At 30.9% G+C, this 27005-nt stretch overlaps 1 protein-coding gene across 1 annotated transcript in view; it reads right to left on the bottom strand.

Annotated features, from left to right (window-relative positions):
- Positions 1–25811, bottom strand: part of LOC119685835 (homeotic protein labial-like) — a 41194-nt gene extending 15383 nt beyond the window's left edge. The window contains exon 1 of the mRNA XM_038100227.1: positions 24553–25811. Within this exon, the coding sequence (XP_037956155.1) occupies positions 24553–25744 (1192 nt within the window). The 5' untranslated portion in view covers positions 25745–25811. The remainder of the gene's footprint in view (positions 1–24552) is intronic.
- Positions 25812–27005: the final 1194 nt, after the last annotated feature.

Here is a 27005-nt window from a genome sequence, read left to right as displayed (position 1 = left end):
AATTAATAAATTATTATATTTTATATAGTTATTATAGTTTAATAAGTTTAATATAGTTTAATACAGATAGTTTAATTTTAAACGTTGGTATCTTCAAAAAAAAACTAGAATTTGAAGTATAATGAATTAGCTCAAAATTTGATTGGATTATTGAACTCATTTTAAACGCTCCCAGTTGAACTTGGACTATTTTGACATTATATAGTCATGCTTACAAGTTATGACACACGTAGTAATAGACGTTGTAAATTTGCAGACAGATTGGTTTTACGATACATTTAACAGCGAAAGCTCAAAAAATTATAAAAATTGAATTGATACCAAATGAAATCGTCGACACCACACTGTGATGGAGGAGGAATTTTGCAAAAAGAACTATAAGGTTGCCTGTAAAAAAACCTCAGGGACACGTTGGAGACTGTCACCGAACGTAGTCTACAGTAGATACACAATTGTACGTAGTTCACGGCACATATACAATTCTCAACAGATCCATTACTAATTACATCTCCACTGTTTTGTCGCAGGTTTTAAATTAGAAACACAATAAGAACTAGAAAGAGTTTAGCTGTTTGCTATATATGTAAAACGACAGACCATCGTCCCAAGTGGTCTATGTTATACATAGATACTTCCATCAGTACTTATAGTCTGGTGCAAGGTCTTAGATAAAAAATGCAATTAGTCTAAGATAAGAAAAGCAGGTATTTAAAATATCAGGGGAAGCCTTAAAATCTTAATTGATCTCTTACAGTACAGTCAGTACAGTCTGTAAGTATCCAAGAGCTGTTTTGACAAAAAAACTCCCAGGTTATGGGAATCAAAGATGTGAAAATTGTTCAGGAACCTTCAAGCAGGTACTTTAAATATCGGGGTAAGCCTTAACATCTTAATTGATATCTTACAGTACAGTAAGTAAAGTCTGTAAGTATCCAAGAGCTGTTCGGACAAATAAATCCCCAGCTAATGGGAATCAAAAATGTGAAAATTGTTCAAATGTAAAAACAATATAATTTTGAACGATATCAAAAAGTGAGGATAGTGGTTTGATCAAAGATGTATTGAAATCAGATACAAACTAGAACCCTGAATTTTGAACCTAACACTCTACTTTTTATCCCATCAGCAAAAACTGAAAATTGGGAATTTTTACAGATAATTCTGAAGTTGCAATCTACTCGAATGGCTTAAAGACAGGAAGAGGTACGGCGGCAGATATCTACCCGAAGAACATGCACATAAAACAGTCACTTTGTATTCTTACAGTGCAAGGTAAGATATATGTGAATGAAAAAGAAACTAGTCTAGTTAGTTTGATAGTGTATATTTCTAACTACGAATAATACAATATTTGTTGTCAGTTACGTAGAAACTAAAGCAATTTCATCCAGAATGGGTAACTTAAGAGTTGTGTTAATATGTAGCATCTCAGTAATGAACACTGAACACCATAAGATCTCCTTTGTCAGATTTTTGGTCATAAAGAGATAAAGAAAGGAAGAAACTAACAAATAAGATGGCCAGAAAAAACCTACTAGGTGACACAAGCGAAGCCAATAAGTTATTGTAAACCTCAATATGTGAACTCTTTAGGAACAAACATGAATTCACCATTGTAATGACAAATAACTTATTAATTTATTATTTAAACTAGGAATCCAATGATTACGATTTGATTGGAAGAGAACTCATAAAAACTGTAGTACATGTACTCACAAGAGTATTAACAGAGAACTATGCTATTGCACTAATGCTTTTATTTAGGCGCAATTCCACAAACGGGTTGTTCTGAAGTTGTTATAATGGGGAGAAATGCAATCTATCAAACACTTTTTCATCTATACTCTGCCCAAGATTATAGATGAAGCGACTTTAACGTCTAGAATATCGTTTCTTCACTGTTTTGGCAGAGGTAACAAAAGTAAACTTTTATCTTCTTGACTTCATCTGGAAAACCAAACGGTTCAACAAGGATAACGCTTAGAGCGTTATAATGGTTATTTAAAAATAATGGTCAGTGCAGCTCACTTCATTTGGCAGCTTAAACGATATCACAATCGGTTGTCTTTGAGTGTAAATGTTGATAATCACACGTTTTAACCTAACCTAATGTAATAATTATAGTAAACTCATTTAAAATTTTATGATCGCATTATTTAAATGTATTTCCCAACAGCTCTTTCGATAGCTGCTGAAGACATAATTAATTTTTTTCACTTTATAGTGCATATAATCACAACAAGACACTTTAAGAAACTTTTCGTAATATTATTGTAGGTATATAGATAGCTGAGTAAATGGAGATTGGTTTCTATTCCATAAATTAGAATTTTTGGAAACTTTTGGAAAAAAGTTTTGCATTTTACAACAGCAGGATGCATTACGAATTATGATTTGACTGATTTCTGCTTTAAAGATGTTGCCAATTAGAGATATTAGAGTTTGAGAACCAGGCATATATATCGTTAAAGCTAGATGCAAATAAGACTAGAAATCAAAATAACTGATGTTCCGGCGCAAATTTTTCTACTGCTGGCGTACATGATATACCAGAGTCGTAATATTAGAGACTGAGGTTAGTTTCATGCCGTTCTATAATCGTGGTTAGCAGAAGATTATTTCTATAAAAGAAGATAAAGATATTTGATTTCATAAAGATCATGGTGATCTTCTGTAAATATCAAACTTACTTTATACAATAAAATAAAATAATTTCTAATCCTTGAAAAATATACAAAATTTGCATTTATGAAAATTAACAGTTAACTCATTACTAAATAATTAACTAATAAGTAATTATTAAATAAAATAAAAAAATTTTTTTTTTAATTTTTATTAAATAAAATAAAAGTTTTGCTTTGAAATTGAAAAATATTAATATTAATATATTTATTGGATATTCTTTGTTAAAGATTCATATTTGAAGAACTGTACATAGTATTATAAATAAATTCTATTATGACCCAACATTTTTAAAGGGTTTGTTCTATGGAAGTCAGTCCTTTTTTTTGGAATTATTTTTTTTCCGATTGTTTTGTCCCGAAAGAAAATTCCTTAAATAATTACATTTTAATTTGGCAGTATTTCAATGGAAAATTTTTACTCACATTAGAAGTGGTGAATGTATGTTATATATGTGAACATCAGTAGTTTTGGGTATTACTTTTCCCAGTTTTTCACAAATTTTTTTTCCGGAATATAAAAACGAAATTTTTTTTTTCATATGTATTATATATGAAGTACACAAATGCGTGTGCTAGTTTTGTGTGTTAGTTAATTCAATGTCAAAAAAGTAAAATCTTAATTCAAATAATACGTTCTGACAAGATGACGGATCACCATCGAAAATGCAATGAAAAGCATGTTCAATTTTTTATTCTATTTTCGCCACCGAACTATTTTTGTACAAAAATACGCATTTGTATATATAAAAGAAGAATAAAAGTATATACAATACATACTATAATAACAATAACACTCGTCCGTCCATATGTGAGGAGGTATGAAGTCTAACAGTTCCGCAGGCTGAATGTATGCGAGTGTTTTCATCCCATAACTAAGGGTGATTCCGTTTATTGAATGGGAAAGAAAAAAACAAATTGTATGAATTCCATTTTGTTTTATAAATCAATTGTTACCAGAAAAAGTATTCAACGTATCAGGGAGCGAGACATTTTTTATAGATACTCTGTCATGAACAGTGCAGAAAGTTTTATTGAAGATTCCATATTTGTAAGTTATAATACAAAGAACAAATAATAAATCTATCATATAAGTATTTTTATTATTGTATCTATAAGTTGACTAGACATGTTTGTCTTTCATTTTTATGTACATATACTTTTTGATTTTGAAATTCTTTCTCAGGATAGAATAGGATTACATATAAGATTATTTACAAAGAGCTGCTCATAGTAACAAAATAATTTTTTCAAAGTTATCTTCGATATTGCGATTTTGGTGGCCAAGGATTACCTCAAACGAAGATCTATTACAACTTGCAGGCTAAGAAAACATCAATACACAAATTAAAAGGCGAAGGTCCATACACTAAGAAAACCACATGACAAAAGATACCATGGTAATCTGGAATGGAGCCGCAGGATAGCAGAAGGCGTAGCAGGCCCAAGGTTACATGGAGGCGCACCATCTTTAATGAAACCGACAAATCTTTTAACGAACTACGACATTTACCTATAAACAAACACATTTGTAGATTTTATATAAACAACTCATATTTCTGATGGAGTACGGTCGATAAATAAATATCTTTGATGCTATGGCGGTATGTTTCGAAGATATAAATGAATATGTACTTTTAGATATTAAAAATCAAATAGAAAATTAATATTTTCTTAATATTTCTTCAAAAAATTATAATATAATAAAAGAAGCTAAAACGATTCTTATTCGTTGTAGATAATTCTTAAAAGCCCATCTTATCATGTTTATCATTTGCTCTGTTGATTGACGTGTGTTACACATTCTCCTATAGCTTTTAGATTGGCTTCAGTTACATCTATCGATGTCAGTAATCAAAAGTTCCAAAGTTGTTAAGTACAGACACAGTTCTGTATGATTAAGTAGTAGTTAGCAGTTAGTTTAGGTAGCAGTGATGATTTGTCCTAATAGACCTAACGTATACTATTCCGTGTCAGCAAATATAATTTAATTTTTTCCTATTATAAAATTTACTATCATCCACTTACTAACATTAAATAGCATTAATGGTGTTAGAATATATAAAAAACTTGCATTATTTCTTTGACTATAAAAAAGTATAAATAATAAGTAAAACTGAGATGCACCTTCAACTTTTATATCCAAATATATCGATTGTACTTCTCAGGAAGCAGGAAAATAAGAACTGTTTTTAAGCGGGTTTTAAATATTTAAATATTATGTCTGTAGATAGTATGTCACAACTTATTTACTCTGTTTGACACTTCGGCAGTAGGTCAAACAATCTTCGTCAAGATACAATAAAGGTAGTGACAAGGATATTCAAGGCATTCTGCAAAAACGTATTTAATTGGAGATGATTTTTACTCGAACTTTTTGAGCATATAAGTAAAAGCAGTCCATCTCACATATACTCTAAGTTATAAAATAAAATACAAATATTTTCATCGTGTGTAATATATTTTAAAACTCTAAATAAAACCCTTATAAGCCTTCCAAATAGCCACATCTAGCTTAATAAAAAATAGAAGAGTTGTCAGTACACAGTCTTATCGGGCACGGATATTATTCTTATAAAATTATGCGGTGTGTAAAAGGTCATGCACCTTTTATTTCTGAAACCATCTTATTCGCGATTAATAAGTCCATTTATTATTTCTTGAATTCTGTTTTATATCAGTGCGGCTATAATTTAATAAATCGTGTTAGAAAGAATATTAAAAATTACGCCGGCATTTCTGATTTTATGCCAAATGTTGTCTTTAGAGTTTTTTATTTGGAGAAAACATTGAACCCAAAATGCCTGCTATATCTTCCATATGTTGATATTGGGTAAAGTTAAGGTTTTTTCTATTGAAGAATTTATGTTTATGAAAGCTACTTTACTATATTTATAAGCTATTTGATGGTAGGCTTTTATCTGTCTAGATTCTAAATGTTTTTTTGAAGTCCTAATTCGACGAACTGTAATTATATTAGTAATGTTATTTGAACATTTGTGTGCCTTTAAGATATAATTCAGAAAATCTCTTGTCGATTTTTCTCTGAGTACAGATACAATACTTGTAAGTGAAGTTGAAATTGTTATATTATAAAACTTTTTACTCAGGGAGATGTTTAAAGTAATTTCTAACTCAGTATAAATATCTTCTCTTAGTTGGAATATTATACAATATTTTATATAGACCGTTATAATAACTAAAAATATTTCATGATATGGACCTTACCTACTCATGTATACAATATGTACATAATATTAGGAAAGAATTATTCGTAAAGCGGAATTATATATATTCACGACTGACATATTTTATAAACTTAGCATACCACACATACATATTGTATAATACAAGCTTTACTCCTACGACGACGACCACGACCCCATACGATATGTATTATAGTATGGCGCCTATGTATTAAATTTTTAGCTTTTTGAATCCGATAAAAATATTTGACATTATTTACTTAAAATTTGTATATAAGAGAAAAGAAGAACATAAGAATGTTTACCAATTTCTAATGTCAACTGAAAAAGTTAAGACTGTAAAATTCTAGTGTAAACTATTTACTTTATTTTACGACGTGTAAGGAAATGAAATTCTAAACGTCAAAGTAAAATTTTGATCCCTCGATATTTGTAAATTAAAATATTGGCAAAAAAAAAAAGAAAATAACACAGAAAAAAATTTTTTTTTCTTTTAAAACGAAGGCACTTAATGTCTTATCAAATAAGTTGTCTTTTTCCTTAACTAATTTTTTTTATATTTTTTTTTAATTTTTTAAAATTTGACAATGATGCTAATGTCATCATCAATCTTAAGCGAAAATTCACAAATATTCGAATATAAAGCGAAAATGTCAAAATAAAAGCCGTCTTTGTCAATAGCAAACGTCACAGTGGGGTTGTGGCAACGGGTCTCATGGAGTAGGACAGGCCATGTTTTTTTTAGACGATGAAAATTTTATTAGACAAATTAGCACTTTTTGCCTTGATGATTACAAGCTTTTTCTTTGGGTGTAATTGAAAATGTGCTTAAGTTGCTCGCCTGAGGAAAGTGGAATTAACATGTTTTATTGGAAAATGACTTGTTTACATAAGATAATTCTTGTAGAGTATATCATAAATCATTTTTATTCAAAATTCAATTAAATTAATATTTTAAGTGCGCGGGGGATTTAATTGGCAGTAAATTAACAATTTTGTTGATTTATAAATCAGACTAAGCTATAAAGTCAAAGGATTGATATGATACAATCTAAAAAGTACGTATGACTAAGATATGAGTTAAGTTATAGGTACATTTTGAGGTGAAGCATTGATTCACGTACAGTACAACTTTAATATATATTTGTTGTTAACGGGTTTCATTACAGGTCTGAAATATCACTTTCATAAACTACAATTATCTGCTAATTTGGAATGCAGATTATACCTCGAAAATGAGGAAACCACTATGCATATTCTTTGTGACTGTCCAGTTTTAATAACACACGGAAGAAACTTATATCATATGGAATTTCTGTCACCAGAACAGTTTAAGAACTCTTCAAAGTCCTCTAGGGCTTTGTGTTACCAATAGAAAAATTGGTACAATAGCACTCTTCTGGTCGCAGTACCGGCTGTTGGGCGATTTCATGTCTAAACTTTTAATAATATATGTAATAATATATTCTTAACTTAATATATATTTTTACCAATACAACACCAAAAGGTGTTTTTGGCAAAATTTTTATTTTATTCGAATAGTACCTCTTCAGCGATTTGCATGGTCCATCTTCAGTGATTTGCTTTGACATCTAGTATAAGTATACTAAATAGTTTTTATGTCCAGAAAAACTTTTTTTTTTATTGATTAATATTTTTCTTGCAATGGGAAAAACTACGGTGTCAAATCCATTGAATAAGGGGAGTGCTTGAAAATGAAAATGCAAGTTTTAGTCAAAAATTCACAATTCGATAATGGAATGACACATTTTTGGGTAATAGATGCCAACATTCTTCTCTATGGTATTAGGTCTGAATACTACAAATACGATAAACTAAATGCTTTAAAATTCAAAAATAAAATGGGTTAATAACACGCTTATAATTAAATTCCTTCTGGCAAATGCAACCATTAGGATTCTATTCGAAAAGGCTGACAGAGGCGCAGAAGAAATATAGTCGTATGACCGCAAGTTCTTACTGTATATTAGCGGTTAAGTACTTCAGGTATATGATTGAAGGCAGGAACTACACTATATTAACGGAGCACAAACCAATTGCATTCACTTTTCTATAAAGACCGGAGAAAGCATCCGAACGCTAATTACATCATCGGGTAGCTGACAATAGACATCTTCAAACGCTTGTTTCCTAAGTTTGGTTCGTCTGGTATATTCCACTCGGATGTTTTGTGTTTAATTTCGGGATCATGTTGAAGATATTACGTTTCATCACCAGTTATAATGTTATGAACAAAGTTTTTGTTATTTTTTGTCTTCTTAATGGAATAGTGCGGGTATTGAATTTTTGGTCGTTTTTAAACTTGTGCGGAAGAAACAGTAAACATCCTAAATGTGTAAAGAAATCGATGTTTTCAGTTGCTCATATTCGACTGATCTTTAGCATTATTTCCATAGGCTCTGTGGTGATTACAAATATCGGATATGTTCATCATATTATATGTTGTTTATTATTTATGTTGTAACGATTTTTTTGTAATCACGTGTACCACTTATAAACTTCAGTATAGAATAAACAATCATCTCATATTTTTAGGTATTTATTCATGTTTTTGCAGTGCATTCTCTGTAATCTTCATTTTTCCTCTTTAGATTCATCAATGCGTGACGTAAACGATGACGTCTGTATATTATATTATCCAGAAGGAACCTATCTTCTAATCTTAACTTTTCTTCTCTAGATACAATAGCAAGTTTTGGTAGATATTTATTAGTTTTAGACATTTATTTGAAGCTCATTCTCGTACCGATCGTACGAAAGTACTGCCTTCGATTTTTTTCTTATTTTCAAAACCTTTTTCATTTCTACCTTTTCTATCTGTTCTTGACAAATCTAATATAATTGTCACTAGATGGCCTTACGAGAAATAATCATTTTTAAAAAGTTCTATTTACTTTCAAGAACTCCACATTTTAAGCGAATATTACGAATAATATATTCAATGCAAGATATTTTAAAACTTATTGAAGGATGTTACATTTAATGAATGAAATTATAAATTATAATTCTTTGGAACGAATATTTCAAAAATTAAAATAAATTTGTTAACCTAATAAAAAAAATATCGTAGAGTTAATCTATTTTAAAAAATTGTTTCAAAAATGGAAATGATTCACCCATACAATATATATAGACTTAGTATTATAGTTTATATATAAAGCTCATTTTGCTGATGATAACAGTTCAAGTGTGTTTCCAGACAGTTGTCTACGGCTTAAATGCAATTTTATATTTTTCCTCAATCCATAAATAGTAATCAGTATAAAATTAAAATTTATGGAATAACCCATATGTACCACGCTTATAACTTCATCTTGATACGTTAGCAGTTATGATCGATTTAATTAAGTTAAAATTAAATTACAGATACGAAATTATCTTACCAGGTTAAAAATTGCAAAAAACACCTATGACTACATGTATATAATTAAATATGAATATCAGTAATGATAATGATATGAATACAGACATGTAGGACAAAAAAACAAAATGAAAGAATGAAAAAAAATAATAATAAACAGTGAATAAAGTGAAATGTTCGAATTGACAGTTTCGGTCAAGAAAAGTATTTCTTTCTGGTTTTTATCTCTTGTATCGCCAGCGATATCTGTTGTTGCCGTTTATATCATTGTTGTCCAACAAAACGTACCTCAGCGTAATAAGCGTGTAAAGTCCGCATACATTAGCTATAAGGCAATCTACGGCGACGGTTTATTGTTGTTCTACTGCTTTACCAAAAGCATTTTCGGCTGCTCTAGAAAAACCACCACCTTCAAAACAACAACAAACAGCTCAATAATAATAACAACAACAAAAACAAAACAATAACTATAATAACAAAACGCTCCAGTTATTGGAAAAATTTCAAGTTTCTCTTAGATACTCAAATTTTGGACAGTAGAGCAGGCGTCGCGTCGGCATTGCTAATAAATACAATATAAGACAATTGCTGCGGTATGGTGACATTACCGTATTCATAAGTACCCTTAAGTCAAAAAAATGTTGTTGGAGAGGCGCGGCACCTTTGATTCAAAGATCATATTTAATACAAACGATTTATTCCGTCAAATTGAAATTAAAGTAAAAGAATGCCGAATAACTCGAAAGAGCGAAGGTTGTTACTCGGACTTTACACGCTTTAATAAAATAAATAAATACTCATTTGCTATATACATACCTATATGTACAATATATAATGCGAGTATATATAGAAAAATATAAAACTATTATCTGATATTAGATATTAAATTTACAAGTGATACTGTTTGTTAAATGATTCATCAAAAATAATTTTTTTTGCTACGGAAACATTAGAGGTTCTTTGTTTTGATGAAAATTTTTCAAAATTTGAAGTTTTTGCAGATATTTCGGTTTGGAATTCATACTTGAAGATATTGATTTTTAGACACATTCAATTTCAAGTTAACTATCATTTTAAAATAAATTTTTGAGGTTTCTAAATATGAGTAAAGTCCACAAAGTCTGTGGGCACGTGTCCAGCAGATGTTTGGTAATAATAAACAATGTATTGCCTATATATTATAATATTTAAATTAATACATATTTAATATTATCTAAACTGGGATTGCGTAAAAATGTTTGATGAAAAGATTCTGAGATTGAAAAAAGTAGACCTTGACAGAAGACAGCTGGAGTAAGCAGTTGTATCACACCAAGATGAAGGGCAAGGCTAATCATCTGCAGCAGTAGCGAGGACTGGACGCAGGCCACATCAATGAAAGTCTTAAATGACGAATGGGGACCCTAATGGGGACTCGAAGTAATACTAACGTAGTCCCGGAGTAGGACAATGTCTCTAGGAATGAGGGGGAGTGATTTAGTCCATGCGAGTTGAGCACTCACTTGCCGGGGCGATGAATTGTGGTCAGTGCGTAGGCACTCTACTCCTCCTTGCCTCAAAAAAAAAAAAATATCTATATTATTTCAAGAAGCAGAATCACGCAATCATTAAAGATTTCGCACCAAATAAAGTTTTTTATAACGACATAATAGATCAATTTACAAACAGACCTCGTAATACAACAAGTATATATGTACACATATAACCTTTGATTTTGTAAAATTCATTTATTATATTTATATATATATTTAAGTATTATTAATACATTCTGAAAAATGTAGCAATATATAGCAATATATTAAGCCTAGTTCAACAACTAGTCCATTAGCTCACCATTAGTTCATCACTAGCAACTAATGATGCTTACTTCAACGTATATCAGAATGCAGTGATATTATTTTTTGGAAGTGTTAGCGGCAGGTCCATAACTAGAAATTTACTTTGAAAAGGGGTATCATATAATTTCCGTAATGTAAAAAAATACAGTCATTATGCATGACAAATGAGTACACATAAATATAGTACTTCCATTAATGTCAAGCCCATCTTCCTCTGCCTACGTGACTGGCTAGATTTATCTTATAAAGATTTTATTTTTTAGTCTTCATAAATATAGGTATGTATATTTATCATATTAAAAACGTTTATGTTCTGTAAGCAGAAATCTATTTAGAAAAATAAAATGGACTCATAATAGAAAAATTTTTAAATTCAAAAAATTTATTCTAAATCAATTGAACTTTTGTGCTCACCACACAGCTGTTTCGGATACCGACAATTACTAACTAAATTATGATCTATATTGCAAAATTTCAATAAAATATATAAAATTATTAAAACTATTTTAAATAGGTTAGTTTGTATTCACAGTTCTATCACTAAACTAGATGGTTTGTATATATCATTCACTGCGGTTAAATTCATTTAATGATACTTGAATTCACAAGCAGTAATACATGGAGAAGCTCCACTTAGATAAGATTAATAAGTTGATAATGACTAATAATGGCCATGACAACTTATGATTAATATATTATTTAGATCGAGTTAAATTTTTAAACCGAACCTTTAACTTTTCCAGTGCATTTGGGAAGCAAATAAACATCAGAGCACAAATCATTATACAGAAGAAATTACCAGCACAATTATAATCCGTCTTAAAATTTAAGACCTTTCACGAACCTTGTGGGTTCCATTCTAGTACCATTTTTTTTATTCTCAACATTGAGAACTCTCTTGATGAAGGCAAAATCGAATTTGCCGAAACACTTATGGAAATATACTAAAAATATCATTCGAAATAAAATTTAAAATTCTTAAAAAAATAAAACCGAGTTTTAAAATCTATTTTCTGTGCTTTATATCTTGTTTGATGGACTTCGAGTTTATAATTCTCAGAAAGTCGGCGTTAAAAATCACATTTCACCAGAAGCATCTGCAGATAATTTGGCATCTTTAGTTACTCTCAATTTCTCAAACCTATATAATAACACGGACTTAACACTCATATAGTCGAAATTAAGTGCCTCGAGCAATTTCTCGAGACCGCACGCTTTTTTATTTTTGTTGTAATGTCGGATTCTGTCTCGCCGTCTTTTGATACTAGACTCTCGAGTGGCAGAATATGTGCACGTCCTCTAACAAAAATAATACAAAACTTGATAGAACGAGAGTAAATCTAGCACGATTTCAAAATAGAAATTAGTCGAAATTTAGTGCCTTGAGCAATTTCTCGAGACCGCGCGCTTTTTTATTTTTGTTGTAATGTCGGATTCCGTCCCGCCATTTTATGACACTGTACTCCTAAGCAGCAGAATATGTATACGTATTCTAACAAAAATATTAGATAACTCTAAAAATTTTTGATTGGGCAACAAAGCTTGACAGAGCGGTAGTTAGTCTAGATTGAATCAAGATTTAACAATTGAACACGTCATTAATTTAATATATATAATAGTAACTTTATTTTAGTCTTCAAACACTGGAAATTATAGTTTGTACGCTTTCAACTCTATGCTAAATTATTAAAATCCATATATTTGTGTTGACTAGTTACTATATTCATATTTCATCATATACTCGTATATGAAAATTTTGTCTTTTTATTTTATCTTTATTTTTTATTATTATTATTTCTTCTATATTTATAAGTGAACGTTTCGCTTCTTCAGTAACTTCCAATTAAATTACTTTTGTTCTAGTAATTTAATTAAAAAAGCAACTGATTCCGATTCAGAGAGAATAAAAATTGTATCGTTCATTTCTCGAGGTAATATGATGACTATCTTATACATACACTGAAAGTATATATTTATTTAGTAAAATTTTTTTGTATGCAAAAGTGTGCAGGTCCGACTTGATATAAGTATATAAGTCTGAAATATGATATAGACCTAAAAATCTCCCTCAATATTGAATATTAAGAAAAATATTGCATTAATCGACCACAAAGAGATATTTATTAATATTTTGCCTATGTAAATAGACGGACGATAAGATATGCTTGGGCATGAGTAAGTAAGTAGCTTATACCTCAGAATGCATAGAGCTCAGAATATTTCATATGAAAATTTCAAGCAAAATTGGGTTCACTCGTACTTTTGGCTAATATTACATAATTCTGTGTGAAACCCTTGTCTGTTTGCACTCAAACATATCCTTTAGTCTCGGTAAATAAATCGAAATAACGAAAATGGGAGCAGCTAAGCGCGCTGCCAGTAGCACTTGCAGATTTTGTGTTAGCTAAGCTAATGCGGTTTTCTTGTCCGCAATAGCATAGTCAGAGGCGAATTTATGAAAAGTGACATTTTAGGTGTGTAAATATGACAGAAGTCCCTGTCAGCTTGTATCAACTACTACAACTTACGTGTGAGCGCATTGGACATTGAAATATGGCAGCGAGTGAATGTAAAAGTGCATATTTTGAAATCAGTAAAAAAATTTAAAAAATTATGTACTGCTTAGTCTTTTTTCTTGAAGATTTTTTCTTAATTTCTTTAACAAATTACTTTTCGATAAAAAAAGTGTAAAATATTTGTGATATCAGCACAAAAAGTCGATTTTTCTCTTTAATTAATTGACATAGACGTTAGATTTGGAAAGCGTATGTCATCTTAACATAAAGTTGGGCCAACATTGCCTTATAAATTGGTTGATTTTCGAGAGCAAACTACGGGCTATGTCTATAGCTCGCTTGTTGCCCTTTTGATGAACATAATGTATTTAATATATAATAATATACCTTCAAATATGTTAGCTCAGCGAGCATAAAAAATTTGTCACGACAACCAAAAAACTTATTTGAAATTGGTTTTTTTCTTTTCGTGGATGAGGTATCAGCACAACCTCCGTGCAAGCCCAAGTCGAAACTATTACCAGCTTATATTGTGGCACCGATGTTATCTAACATTGCTGGTGGTCACTTTTCTATTCAAAATATCATTTCACTTCACTTTACTACTTTTCGAAAAATGTTGGTAATTAATTCATTTTTTATTTTTATTTTTACTTTTGTTTCTACTGTAGTTGGTTCTTGTTTGTTGGACAGTGTTTGGTGGCACAGTCACAAAGAAAAAAAAAAAAACTTTGTGAAGTAACATCGCGTGATAGTGTCAAAAAATATCAAAACATCACATCAAATAAATGTTAAATATGCGGTTATAAAAGTGCTATGAGCAAGTAAAAAATAAAAAATTAAAACGGTGCTTTTACTTTACAGGGCGACCTAGTATATGTTAGTAGTCCTATAGACGCATTGTCTACAGAACTGCAGATATTAAATCAAAAAATGCATGTTTCGAAGTCAGAAGCAATTTCCAATTGGAATTTAACCATGTATGTTACTCTAGTTGACCCTCATTTGAGAGCATTTCGGGTAGTACTGCGTTTTTATCGCATTCACTCAATTTACACTTCATATTTCACTTTTCCAAACTGGGTTCGCTAAAGGGTACAAGTTCGAGTTTTTGTCGAGCGGCTCGGAAAGCGTTGCGTGTTTAATGCCAAAATTGTGGAAACTATCGTTGTGGCCAAATGGTATAACGTTTAAAAAACAATAAAATACACATTTTTAGGTGAAAGCTATTAATTAAATTATAAATACAAAATATATTCGAGACCTCATAAATGAATGACATTTACAAGCGTCTTTTATTTCATCGAACTTAAGTACATAATTATATATACAAACCTAAACACTTATTGCATATTTTAAATTTTAAATTTTGCCTCTGAGATAATTTTTTAAACCTAATTAATAATGTATGTATCTGTGTAAATATTATACAGAACTCATTTTAGAATAAATATAACTTTTTATGCAAGAAATACTATCTTAAAATTATTATATGAGAGTCATGAGAATATAGAAGTTCCAATTTTTCTGTAAAGTCTAGGTAATATTTCACAAGTTACTTATATGAAAAAATGATATGCTGAATTTACCGATGCATAAAGCATCTCCCAAGTTCAATGAGCATATTATAAAGCCGTATTCCATTAGGAATACGAACATAGACTATTTACACAAAATCGTCAGGTATTTCTGTTTATTACTAAATATCTTAATTCCTAAAATAATTTATAAGTTTATGCCGGATTGTTCTTCTCCAGATGCTTTGAGGATTCCGTTGTTGGGCAGCATGACAGACCTCTTCGTAGGGTTTTCTTAATGTGTGCCCAATCCAGTTGTATTTTCGTCATTTTATTTGCACGTTGATGTTATCTTGGCTTGTGAGTTACAGCAGCGTTTCATTGTCCACCATTTGGGGTCACCAAATTCTCAATATATTTCGCAGACATCTGTTGGTAAAAGACTGCAGCATGCGGCTAGTTTCAGTGCTCACCAACCATTTTTCAGAGCTTTACAGCAGAATTGATTTGACACATGCCTTATATGCATTAATCTTGGTCTCGGAGATAATTCGCTTAAGCTACAGATGTTACGGAGACTTGGAAATGCAGACCTTGCTATGTTAATTCTGATCATGGTGCTATAAAATTTCTTATTGGTGATCGTAAGAAAATTGAAAGCAATTTCCAGATTTCAAGATTTGTTCAAACAAAACATCTATGCCTGCTTTATGTCACTCGGATGATTACATAGATTGAAGATTATTGAAAAAATCACACAAAATGAAATGTTAAAAAAAATCATCAAAGCGACCGGTCTATGTCTCAGATATTGTTCAGACAGGAAACTGGAAGACCAAAAAACATAGTCTATTGAATTTTGACCAAAGATCTGTTTAAATAGAATATAAATGCATGCTTTATTCACATAGCTGAATAAAATTACTCGCCAAACTACTCGGAATGGATAAGTCAAGATAGTAAAAATGAGTTTCTCAAAGCGAACATTCTGTGTCTGTGGCGCTGTTCAAAGAGGAAACTGGATTATCAAAAGACTTTTAAGCTTAACTAAAAGTTTGTTCAAATAGAAGATCTATGCCTGTTTTATGTCACACGGGTGACTAAAAAAACTATACAGTTCGGTACGAAAGAGACCTTTTTAAAATAGACCGACGAAAACCGTTCAGTCTGTCAACTATTAAACTTAGTGATGAAACTTGGTATTGTTAATATAAGTAAAAAACAAATCGTTAGTGCGCATCATTAATCATTAGATGAATCATAAGAGAAAAAATTACGGTGTTAGAAGACCAACATTCCAACACTTCTTGATCTAAATCAGAGCAATTTTTGATTATTTATCTAATTCAAATAAATGATAAAATAAAATTTTTTCATCACTATCACTAAACTCGTCGAGCAACATACTAAACACGATTCCAGATGATGATTATAAAAGTTATATCCAAAAACTTCCCTGAACGTATCATACGCTGTTTCAATTCTGAATGAGATTATTTCGTGGAAGCATGGATATAAAATCAAAATAATACTTATAAGATAATAAGAATATTTTTTTTTGTAATTATTCTAATTGTTTTTGGGACAGACTGTGAATGAAAAAATTAGTTTTGGTTATTAAATTATTATTATATTACAAACATTTTTTCTTTTAACTCAGTTTAAGCTTAAAAACCATTTTATTCAACAAATAATTAATAGCCTAAGAAAATTCTATTATTAATTATTCTAAATAAAGTAACAAATTTAACATAATGTTGAGAATCATATATACAATACTTAAATTCCTGTTAACTGATTGACGGCTGAATCGACTTTATCACGCAAATTCTTTGTGACAGTGTCAACTACAAATGAAGGAGTATAGTAAACCATTACTCCAATAATATTGTCTAATCCACGCCCACAATCTTGGATATCGTGATCATTAGAGTTTATTCATAACCATCCTTTAAAGATAACAAGTGGGTACTACCATACCACCATATCACTATATTTATAAATTCTTAAGACCCACCAATGAGTTACAGTGTTCAATTGTAATATGATATTTTGTGCGTTTAAGGATCCGCCAGAATGCAGGACGAAGATCCAAATAGACATACAAAATACAGTGTAGTTATACAAAATTCCATAGTTTTAAATTCCATATTTGAAACTCTAGTCTTGGTTAAACGTTCCTTAAACGTTCCTTTTATACCGTCATACTGTACTAAAAAATTTATAACATCGTGAAAGATAAATAAACTATATAACAGTTGATAGAAAAGGTAATTAGTTATAACGAAGTTTATCTTGGCCACTACAATTTATGACCTTTTGCCATTTTGCAGATAATTTTATAATTCCATCGGTGTAACACTTCTGCGGTTTATCGGCGAAATATAAGCCAAAGAATTTTCACGGCTCTTCGGTCAGTCAACTTTAGCCATTAAGAGAGTTTTACAGAGATCAAATAAATTATTGATGGTGCGAGGTCCGGTCTATATGATAGATGTATCTAACCCTCTCACCCAAGTTGTGTCAATTTGTTGCCAATTATAGAGGCTTGGCATTGTGATGAGGCAGCAGACCGTTTTTTCTGTTGGCCAATTATAATTACTTTTTCTTTACTGTTTCATTCAAAAGGACGAGCTGTGAACAGTAAACTTAACCGAATTAACCGTTGCACCAGTCTGTTATAGTACTTAATAAAATATTTCTTTTCAATCTATTAAATACTTAACATAAGTTTATTTGGCGTCGATCTAGGCCTTCAATTTGTTTGACCATGACGTCACGTGCCTTTGACAATAGTCACTTGTTTTAAACATTATCATATTTACCTAAACCATTTTTCATCGCCTACAATGATTTGATTTCATTCGAATGTTGATAGTAAAATAAAGAGTATAGGCTGCTCTATATAATTCTTAAATGGCCATGTGGTTGACGTTTATTGCTTCTACTAGCTTCTAACTGATGGTCTTGCTCCAACAGTTGTAAAATATATAGACTCCAGAAAAATATGCGAACGTAAAAGTCAAGTACGGCTTTAGGTCAGTTGGTTAAGGTGCGCTGACTCTGAGTTTCAAATTTAGCACGACACGGTTTCGATACCTGATACTTGCAGTTTAAAAAAAAAAATTATTTACAAATAATTGAATACAAGAATAGAGTTAGCATATTTAAGCAGATTATTAAACCTGGACTACTTTATGACAGTATTGCGTTTTGCCTAACGCCAAACTCAACTTTAAAAATTCTTCAAAGAGGGCAAAATATTGCCTTAAGAAAACTGGTTAACGCCCCATGGTACGTAAGAGGAGCGGATATTCACAGAGATCTGAGAGTCGATTCAGTCGAAAAACACATTTAAGATCGTGCTCTGAAACTGTTCAATATAATTGACAGTCACAATAATCCAACTCTCAGCATCCTAAAAATACAGCGAAATTTGATAAAGACAGGCAGATACAAAGACATCAGATCCATCATATTATAAAGCCCCGTATTCAGTTATTCTTAGTGTGACTTAAAACTGTCCACAGATAAAATAGAGTAAAGGTGCTGATTCACCAACTCAGACATCTGAATATCAAATAAATAAGAATTATTTCCAAGACAACTGATGATGGATATTTGACAATAATCGAAACTGTTGTATGGTTAGCCAAAAATTCAATTAATTAATATAATATATAATGAATTTTTGTTGTTGTAATTCACTACTGTTCGAAAAACCTCTTTATAGACTTTTTAGTTACAAAATCGACGAATAATTTTTATGTTACCCAATAAAATATATTCTAAATTAGTCTTCTTCTTCTTTGATAGATAAACGGGAGTTAAAGTCTAAAGTATTTTTACTCAAAAGTGTCTGTGACCACTTGTATGATTGACTGAAATAGATGGCGTAGCATCGTTTTAGCGTTTGTACACGTCTATATCTATATGGGCGAGATGGACTTACTAACAGATCTAATGGAATGAAAATTTGAATGAAGAATAAGCCTAATCTTGATTTTCAATACAAAATAAACATTGAAAATGAACTTGACCTTTAAACTACGTATTATATATATATTGAATCAAACTAAATTACCAAGTACGGATAATTTCTTAAATTTATGGAGTATAGTAATTTTTAACAATCAGTTTTTATTATCATCAAATTTTTCTTTCACTTGACTGAGAGACTGATTTTAAAATTGACAATTGGTTTGTCAATTTAAAAATTAATGTAAAAATCATTGATTCAGTAGCTACTTTATTAAGTGTATTCCTTCTCAGTATTTGCATGTGTATAAATCGGAATTAATTTCTTAATCTCCTTCTTAAATGAATATCTATAAAACCCGTTTCGTATAATAACGATCAATTTCTTCACAAAACTAAGTTGGATTCGTTTAAAGGCAGGGTTAATGAAAAATTCTGATTAAGCGTACATGCAAATGCCAATATGTCCAATGCTACCACTTATTATTATGATTGCTGATTATGCTGTTTTTCTGCCTGAGAAATGGATGACATGACAGATGGACCATGCTTACAACCACATCCACAGCTACAGACACCGTCGATCGTATACACGCTGTGACAGTTTGGTTGCGCGCTTGGTGCTGCTTCTGCATAACTACAAACAGACAGACATACGGACATACAGACATATAGACATATAGACAGACAGACAGACATTCGTTCATATTCGTAGAGATAAAAAGATACAAACTAATATGAGTATTAACGTAACGTAAAGCATACAGCGGACTGGCTATATAGTATAAAAAAAATATACATATTTCAATAATCATTTTTTATGACAAGCAACTTGACTTCCAGATCAGTAAAAATTTTAAATTGTTTCTCTGACTGGCATTCAAATTGTGATCTTATTCTGTATCTGTATCTGCAAGCTTCTACGTCTGCGGCTGCATCTGTGGCTGTAGCTGTAGCTGTAGCTGTGCAAACGTATGAATGAGAATCAAATTAGCTAAATTTCTTGTGTATTTGTTCTGTAGTTTGGAGTGCCATACCCATTCCATTCTTTGCCCCTGCTCAGTAGTGGGTTTTGTGATATGATGGCGTCTCGTTAAAGATTTAAATACTTGTAAGTGGCACTTTTCAACAAATGAAATATTTTCAATTTAATTGTTGTGGGCACGTTTCGGCTGCAGACCGCGCAACTACATTGTACTACACACTTCATGGGTCATTTTAACATGTCTCGGAAACGAGTACATTAATACTCCTTTCTTGATGTAAGGTATCTACGTGATACCTATAGACTTTAGTTGACTTGTACAACTAAAATATATCTAAGACCAAATAAATTTCAAATATTCATAAAGTATTCATAAAATTTCTTGCCTTTGTCGCTGTGCTCAGTGCGATGAGTCCGCAAGTGACTCGTACTCCGCAAGACGACTGCTCTTTTTTCGTTTTGGTTGTCTCAGTGAGCTAATTCAAGAGATATGAATTCCTGACAAGTGACAACCTGACTGCACAAAATTGACAAAATTATCTGAAATATGCAAAGTCTAAAATGCAAAATTAATAAAAGCGATGCTGCAAAATTATGACTGCGCACAACTTGGCATTTCGAGACATTTTTATTTTTAGGTGACATTCCCTCGGTTGGGCGTCTGATGCTTAGTTGAAATATCAGGCATGTCAATCAATTCTGAAGTTGCATATTACTTTATTGTAGCTTGAAGCTTATTTATGTTTTGGATATTATCTCGAAGCATAAATAAAACAGGTATTTGCTATACATTCGCAGTTTGTTTATTTAATTAAATTATAGGATGAAATCCATATCAAACAAAGAACAGAACTCGGCTCTAAACTCATGTAATAGCCATGAGGATGAGTAAACAGATATTCCATTTATACTTGCTCTTGATTCTGTTTATGAGTAGGAATTATTGAAATTCTATGAACCTTTTTGTTATGTCAAATACGAAACCACAGAGCTAATGTCAAATCAAATAATCGCATCTGTAATTCCCATTTAGTGTTACCAATACCTTCGGGAGACATTTAAGTGCTTAAGTATTTAATCCTTTGTTTTGAAATTTGATACCATTAATGTTTCGCCTTTATTTGCTTCAAATTGTAGCCGTCTTGGATTTGGCCAAAAAGGTGAGGCTTAGCACCTCATTGGGAAATGATGCGCCAACGTCAAAATGAAATGTGGTGCTTTGGGATTATTTCATAATTTATTTCATTGGCACGTGCCAATAATTTCTTCTTGAAATTAAAAATTGTGTAAAAATATTAATTTAAAACCACTTTTAATTAATTTAATTAAATTAATTTAGTTGAATAATTAAATAAATTTAGTTTAACAAATAATTAAAAAGGGATTATACAGATATATAATGTGTTCAAATTAACGAATTAAATAATTAAATAAGGGATTACTGAATAATCAAATGTTCAAAAGTTTTTTATTTTTTATATTAAAATATTTTTAAATTGATTTTAAATAACTAAAATTAAATATAACCACAATATAATTGTACATAAATGATCCTTTAGGTCTTTTGAAGAACCAAAGTACAGGTTCTTTAAGAAGTATTCTTAAGTATTTGATGACAATTATTCCCATCCGAATTTATATGAAACATATAAATTACTTATATATAAGAACGATTGTAATGTTATTTTTTTTGGTCGAAAATGACACGTCTTATGACGAAAAGATGCTACTTAAAAGTTAAAAAGGTTCGAATAGAAATAAAAAGACAATAACAAAAATTTTAGTTAATTTATTGAAATTTGACTGACCATTCGAGTATTATCAAGTACTCATCATCAGTGCTCTTAGGAAATATTCGAATTATTTTATTTTTTTTTATTATAAATTAGTTTATAATCCGTATATAATTGGCTTGGCATTTATAGTTGCATAGTTTATAATCAATGGCCATTATAAAAATTATTATGATTTAGTTCCAATATAAACGATTATATTTATTTTACCTTTCATACATGTATATTAATACTTGTATAACGCTATATTTATTTTTAAGAATCCAAGTTTATATGTTAGTTATATTCAAAAATTTAAATTTTACAAAATGTTACTAGTCTTGAAAATATTAAATTGATACGGGTTTTGAAACCCGTATTCGTATCAATTAAATATTCTAAAGACTAGTTTAACCTAGTTAGACTGTCTCAGTAAAAATGAAACAAAGCCCACGATTTTTTTTAAATTAATATCAATAATAATGGAATAACCCTATGCTATGGACGGGTAAGATAAAGGAGATGTGTCTTCACTGAAGGGGCAAAAGATTATTAAAAGCAAGCAGATATATAGAAGTAGTTGAGGCTTCTTAAATCTAATGTTGAATAAATAATGATTGAGTACAGTACCACTTGAGTACCTAAAAAAGATAAGTAGCAATAATGTACAAATATATAAAACAGTAGTTACTATAGATCAAAAGTTTTTGAAAAAGAAAAGTAATTTTTCATATTATTTTTATTATATCCAATTTATTATATGTTCACACTATTTTTTACCAGATAGGGATATTGAGGTGTATTATGTATATATTTTATTTCATCCGAAATCTCATCTCTAGTGCTTCAAAACGTTAAATCATTTTGATATTTGAGAATGTTGGAAATATTGAATCAGACATATGGGTTTAACACTTTACGTGTTCGCTCATTCTTGTCCTTCTGGTCCGAGCTATTCAAACAACAAGTCTGTTTAATATTTAGTTCTATTTTTTATGGTACATAGTAGGTTGCTCGAATATAATATGATGTACGAACGATTTGGAGTGACTTGTTGTAAGCGAATTAAAAATTTGTATAAGGTTATTTCAACATCGAAATACTGAAAACTTCGAATAGATTGAACAGCATGTGAAGCTTTAAATATACCCCAGAGTGGTTATAAGAAGGAGGTGATAGAAAATCGTGAAGATGATAAATTTATTCTTTAGCAGAGTAGTAAAAGAAACTAATATTAAACATATATAATATATTTTATGAAGACAACTAGCAGAAATAAAACAAAATGGAAAGTTGAAGTCTTAAGTCACAAAATTTTACTACAAATCAAAATTTTTAAGATCTATAACCTGGAAGAATAAACCATGTGTAAACAACGGTTTAGAATAAACAGAAAACAGGAATATTAAAAAAAGTCTATATAAGGGATTTTGCATTCTATATTACTCAATATATTGTATTTTATATACAAGCATACTGCATGAAGTATAAATAGACATCCTATATCATTTATCATGTCAGAAGTATGGATTGTCTAATTTATAATCAGTATTTAAACCACTAATACGGATCTTAGCCTCGAGTTCAAGCTAAAAATCATATTTGTTAGAAATAAGTGTTGCTAGAAATTCTGTAGGCAATGGAGGCAAAATATAACACTACATAAGTTGATCCATTGACCTATTCTGTTATATGGTATTTAAACATAGACGATGAAAAAATTAAATTATATGTATGTAAGAATGGTGGTCATTATAGCAGCAAAAAGTGAAATTATTTATTAATTTTAATTTATGTGGTTTTAAATTACAACGACAAGATATTTAAAATCGTAAAGGAAAATATAGTAAATATCACTCAACCAATAAAACGGACGTTTAGAGCATAAACTCAATGCTAGAATTCAGACCAACCTTAAACATAATACTATATTGTATATAATGTAGACGATTAATGTCATATATGAATAACATCATAACTTCACTAGATGTCTACTATCTACATATTACATACTCGTATTTGAAATAAAATATATAACTAAAATAAGACACCAGCTTTGTAATGATTCATATAAGATAGGTACGTGAATACAAAATATATTGAAATTTTTAGGTACTATAATCTAGAAGAAGAAACTGTATTTAAGCATCATAAAACAAGAATAAATAAAAATGTAGAAGACATTTATTTGTTAGAAGTATATGAACAATAAAAATATAGGGACTGTCGGTCTTTAATCTTTAACCAACAATTAAAAGGTTTGTCCTCTGTATCAACAATGCTTTATAAGATATGTTTTATGAGAATATATAAGTATAATATTGAATATGTAATCTGTAATAATTATCATTTTAGTGTTATTGTTATGAGCTAATATATATTGATTCCATCGTTCTGAAGTCTTATAGACATCATAAAATATCATCGTCATAAACTCAACATACTGGAATAAAGTCCATATTACATCCGCTTTATTCAAATTTAAATGAAGTTTCGGATATCACGAAAATAGATGAACAATTATACTCCCGATGTTTTTGATTGAAAAAATAAAACCATTGAATATTTTTAAAATGATAAGTGTTAAGGGAATCTAGAGAACTACTTAACAATTTTGAAGAATATAATTCTGAGAATATATGGTATATGAAAAAAACGTTTCGTGAACAAAACTCACCTTGTGGTTTTGGTATATTTCGTTTGACTTGCATCCATTTATAGGTTGGCAAATTACTAGAATGATTTGGAGACTTGTTAGTTTGTGGACTGTTTTGGTTAGTAGATATTGAGGACGAAGAAGCTTGACTTGAACTATTTGGTGAGATGACATGTTGGTGGCGAGAATTATTGCACGTACCGCTCGATGTGGAACCGTGGTGTGAGAGTTGACTCTGTTGCTGTTGTAAAGATTGCTGCGCCGCTTGTTGCATATGTGGATGCATGTTATGATGTACATGGGAATGCATGCTAGTTAAGGATTCCATTGTTAGTCCACCATCAATCGTAGGCGGATAAGGATTATTTATATGTTGGTGATGCCATATTTGTGTTGGTGAGTGTTGTTGACCAGCTGACATTTGCATGAGTGGATCATCAATTACCAAACCAGCACCACCATATGCAGAGTGCAGTACTGCAGCATATTTTTCCTCCACATTTGTGCCAGTATTAACTGGCAATGCTGGGTAACCATGTTGTTGTTGCGCTACTGTTTGACTTTGATTATACAAACAATCTAAATTAGTATAACTTAGTCCATTTTCCGAACTTATTATAGGCGGATCAACTGGAGCGGTTGGATTATGTGCTGCATTTGCAGCTGTTACAGGGGAGTTCGTTGATGGCGGCACAGTAGCCACAGCCGCTGTAGCATAATAAGATTGGACAGAATCGCTTTCATAGTACGATTCTGTTGGTGAATGACTAGTGGGATGGAGTGGAGTATTTGATGTACCACCACTAGCAGATGAGGATGTTGTGATGCCATATTCTGCTGCACTCGGACTAAACAGGTGTGAATGATGCGAGTATAATGATTGTTGTTGTTGTTGTTGTACATTGTTAACAGCGGTTGTTGTTGATATTTGCACTGTGGTCGGTGGTGGGGTTAATTGATGTTGATGTTGCTGGTAGTAATTAGGCGATGCGCCATCATAATTTGTATATCCAAAATGATGTCCATGCTGGTGCTGATTTTGGTGGGAGTGTGGGTGAGTTGGCATAGCTGCGTTAGCTGGAAAGTAAGTATTCGTGTAACCGTTTGAAGCGGCAGCGGTAGCAGCTGCAACGGCAGCCATTTCAGTGCTACTGCTGTGATAATTATTAGTATGATGGTGATGATTTCCGTACATACTGCTTACGTCCATCATATTGATTTGGCAAAGTGGAAAATGTGTACAAGGTGGGAGTAGCTTTACCGACTTATACCCACTTGTTTATTTTTTGTTTTGTTTTGTTTTGGTGTTGTTATAAAAAAAACATATACAAAAAAAAATTAATTTATATTAATATTGCAATCACTATAATGTGTTTTGATTAAATTTGAAAAGTATTGATTAATTGAAACAATTAGTAATGGTGGGAGCAATATTAATGCTTGGTTGTTTTTATTTTAGTTGGCACATTTTCATAATAATTTCACTGTTAGCATAAAAACACTGTTTAATTAAGCACATTTGTCGTCATTTTTATAGCATTTTCACAAATAATTTAAATTAGGAAAAATTTACAGTTTCAAAATTAATTATAATTAATTAGAATAATTTTGTTAAATACCGTCGCTCGCGCGTTCATATGCGTTTTTGATAATTTATTCAAACGTTCAATGTTTATTTACTTTCTTGACGTATGCGCGAACATTCAATCATTCCCGCGTTACCAGGTCGTCGTCGTTACTGATTCGTATTACGACTGCGAACGTTCACTCAAGTCACCACTAGTTCATGTGCCGCAGAAATGTATCTACGATTAGCCTGTTAGTCGGGCAAGTAACGCCTACCAATGTGTATATGCAGCTCTTTCACGCAACACCTACTCGGAGTACGAGTATGGAAGTAAGTGAGTCTGCGTCTCTTTCTACTCCATGGAAAACGACATTCAATACTCAAGCCAAGTATGAAATTTTGACAGTACAAGTTTTTTCCAATTGCCATATCAATTTATAGTTCTTTTTTTTCACATTTTTTTGTCAGAAATTAGTCACTGTTGCCGATTTCGGATTGTACCTACTAGTTTTCATTGTTGTTGTTTAAGTTTTCGGATGGCTTTAATTCCCCCATTTGCAATCTGTATGTACTTAAGGTTGTATATATAGTTTGAGAGAACGATTGTGTGTGCCTGGCAATGGCAAAAGAACACAAACTTCGTTCACAATTGTGTTCTGTTATAAAATTGCAAATATGTACGTCGATATCCTATGGCGTTGATTGTGGTCACGAATTCTTTCCGTATCGATTCCCATTGGATTTGGATTTCGAATTGTTTTTTCTTTTTACCAGAACATATGCATGTGTTTAGGTGCATATCTGCTTGTGTACTACATATGACACTTTATGCTGCAGATGCATTTCTAATTATGTTCAGGTAAATTAAGTTGAATGCAACTCTGTTGAGTTCTGTGCTTGAGATTCT

This window comes from Teleopsis dalmanni, chromosome 2 (genome assembly GCF_002237135.1).
Source record: "Teleopsis dalmanni isolate 2A chromosome 2, ASM223713v2, whole genome shotgun sequence".
In the NCBI taxonomy this organism is placed as follows: domain Eukaryota; kingdom Metazoa; phylum Arthropoda; class Insecta; order Diptera; family Diopsidae; genus Teleopsis; species Teleopsis dalmanni.
Note: the sequence above shows the minus strand (reverse complement) of the source record. Positions and strands in the feature narration are given on the sequence as shown.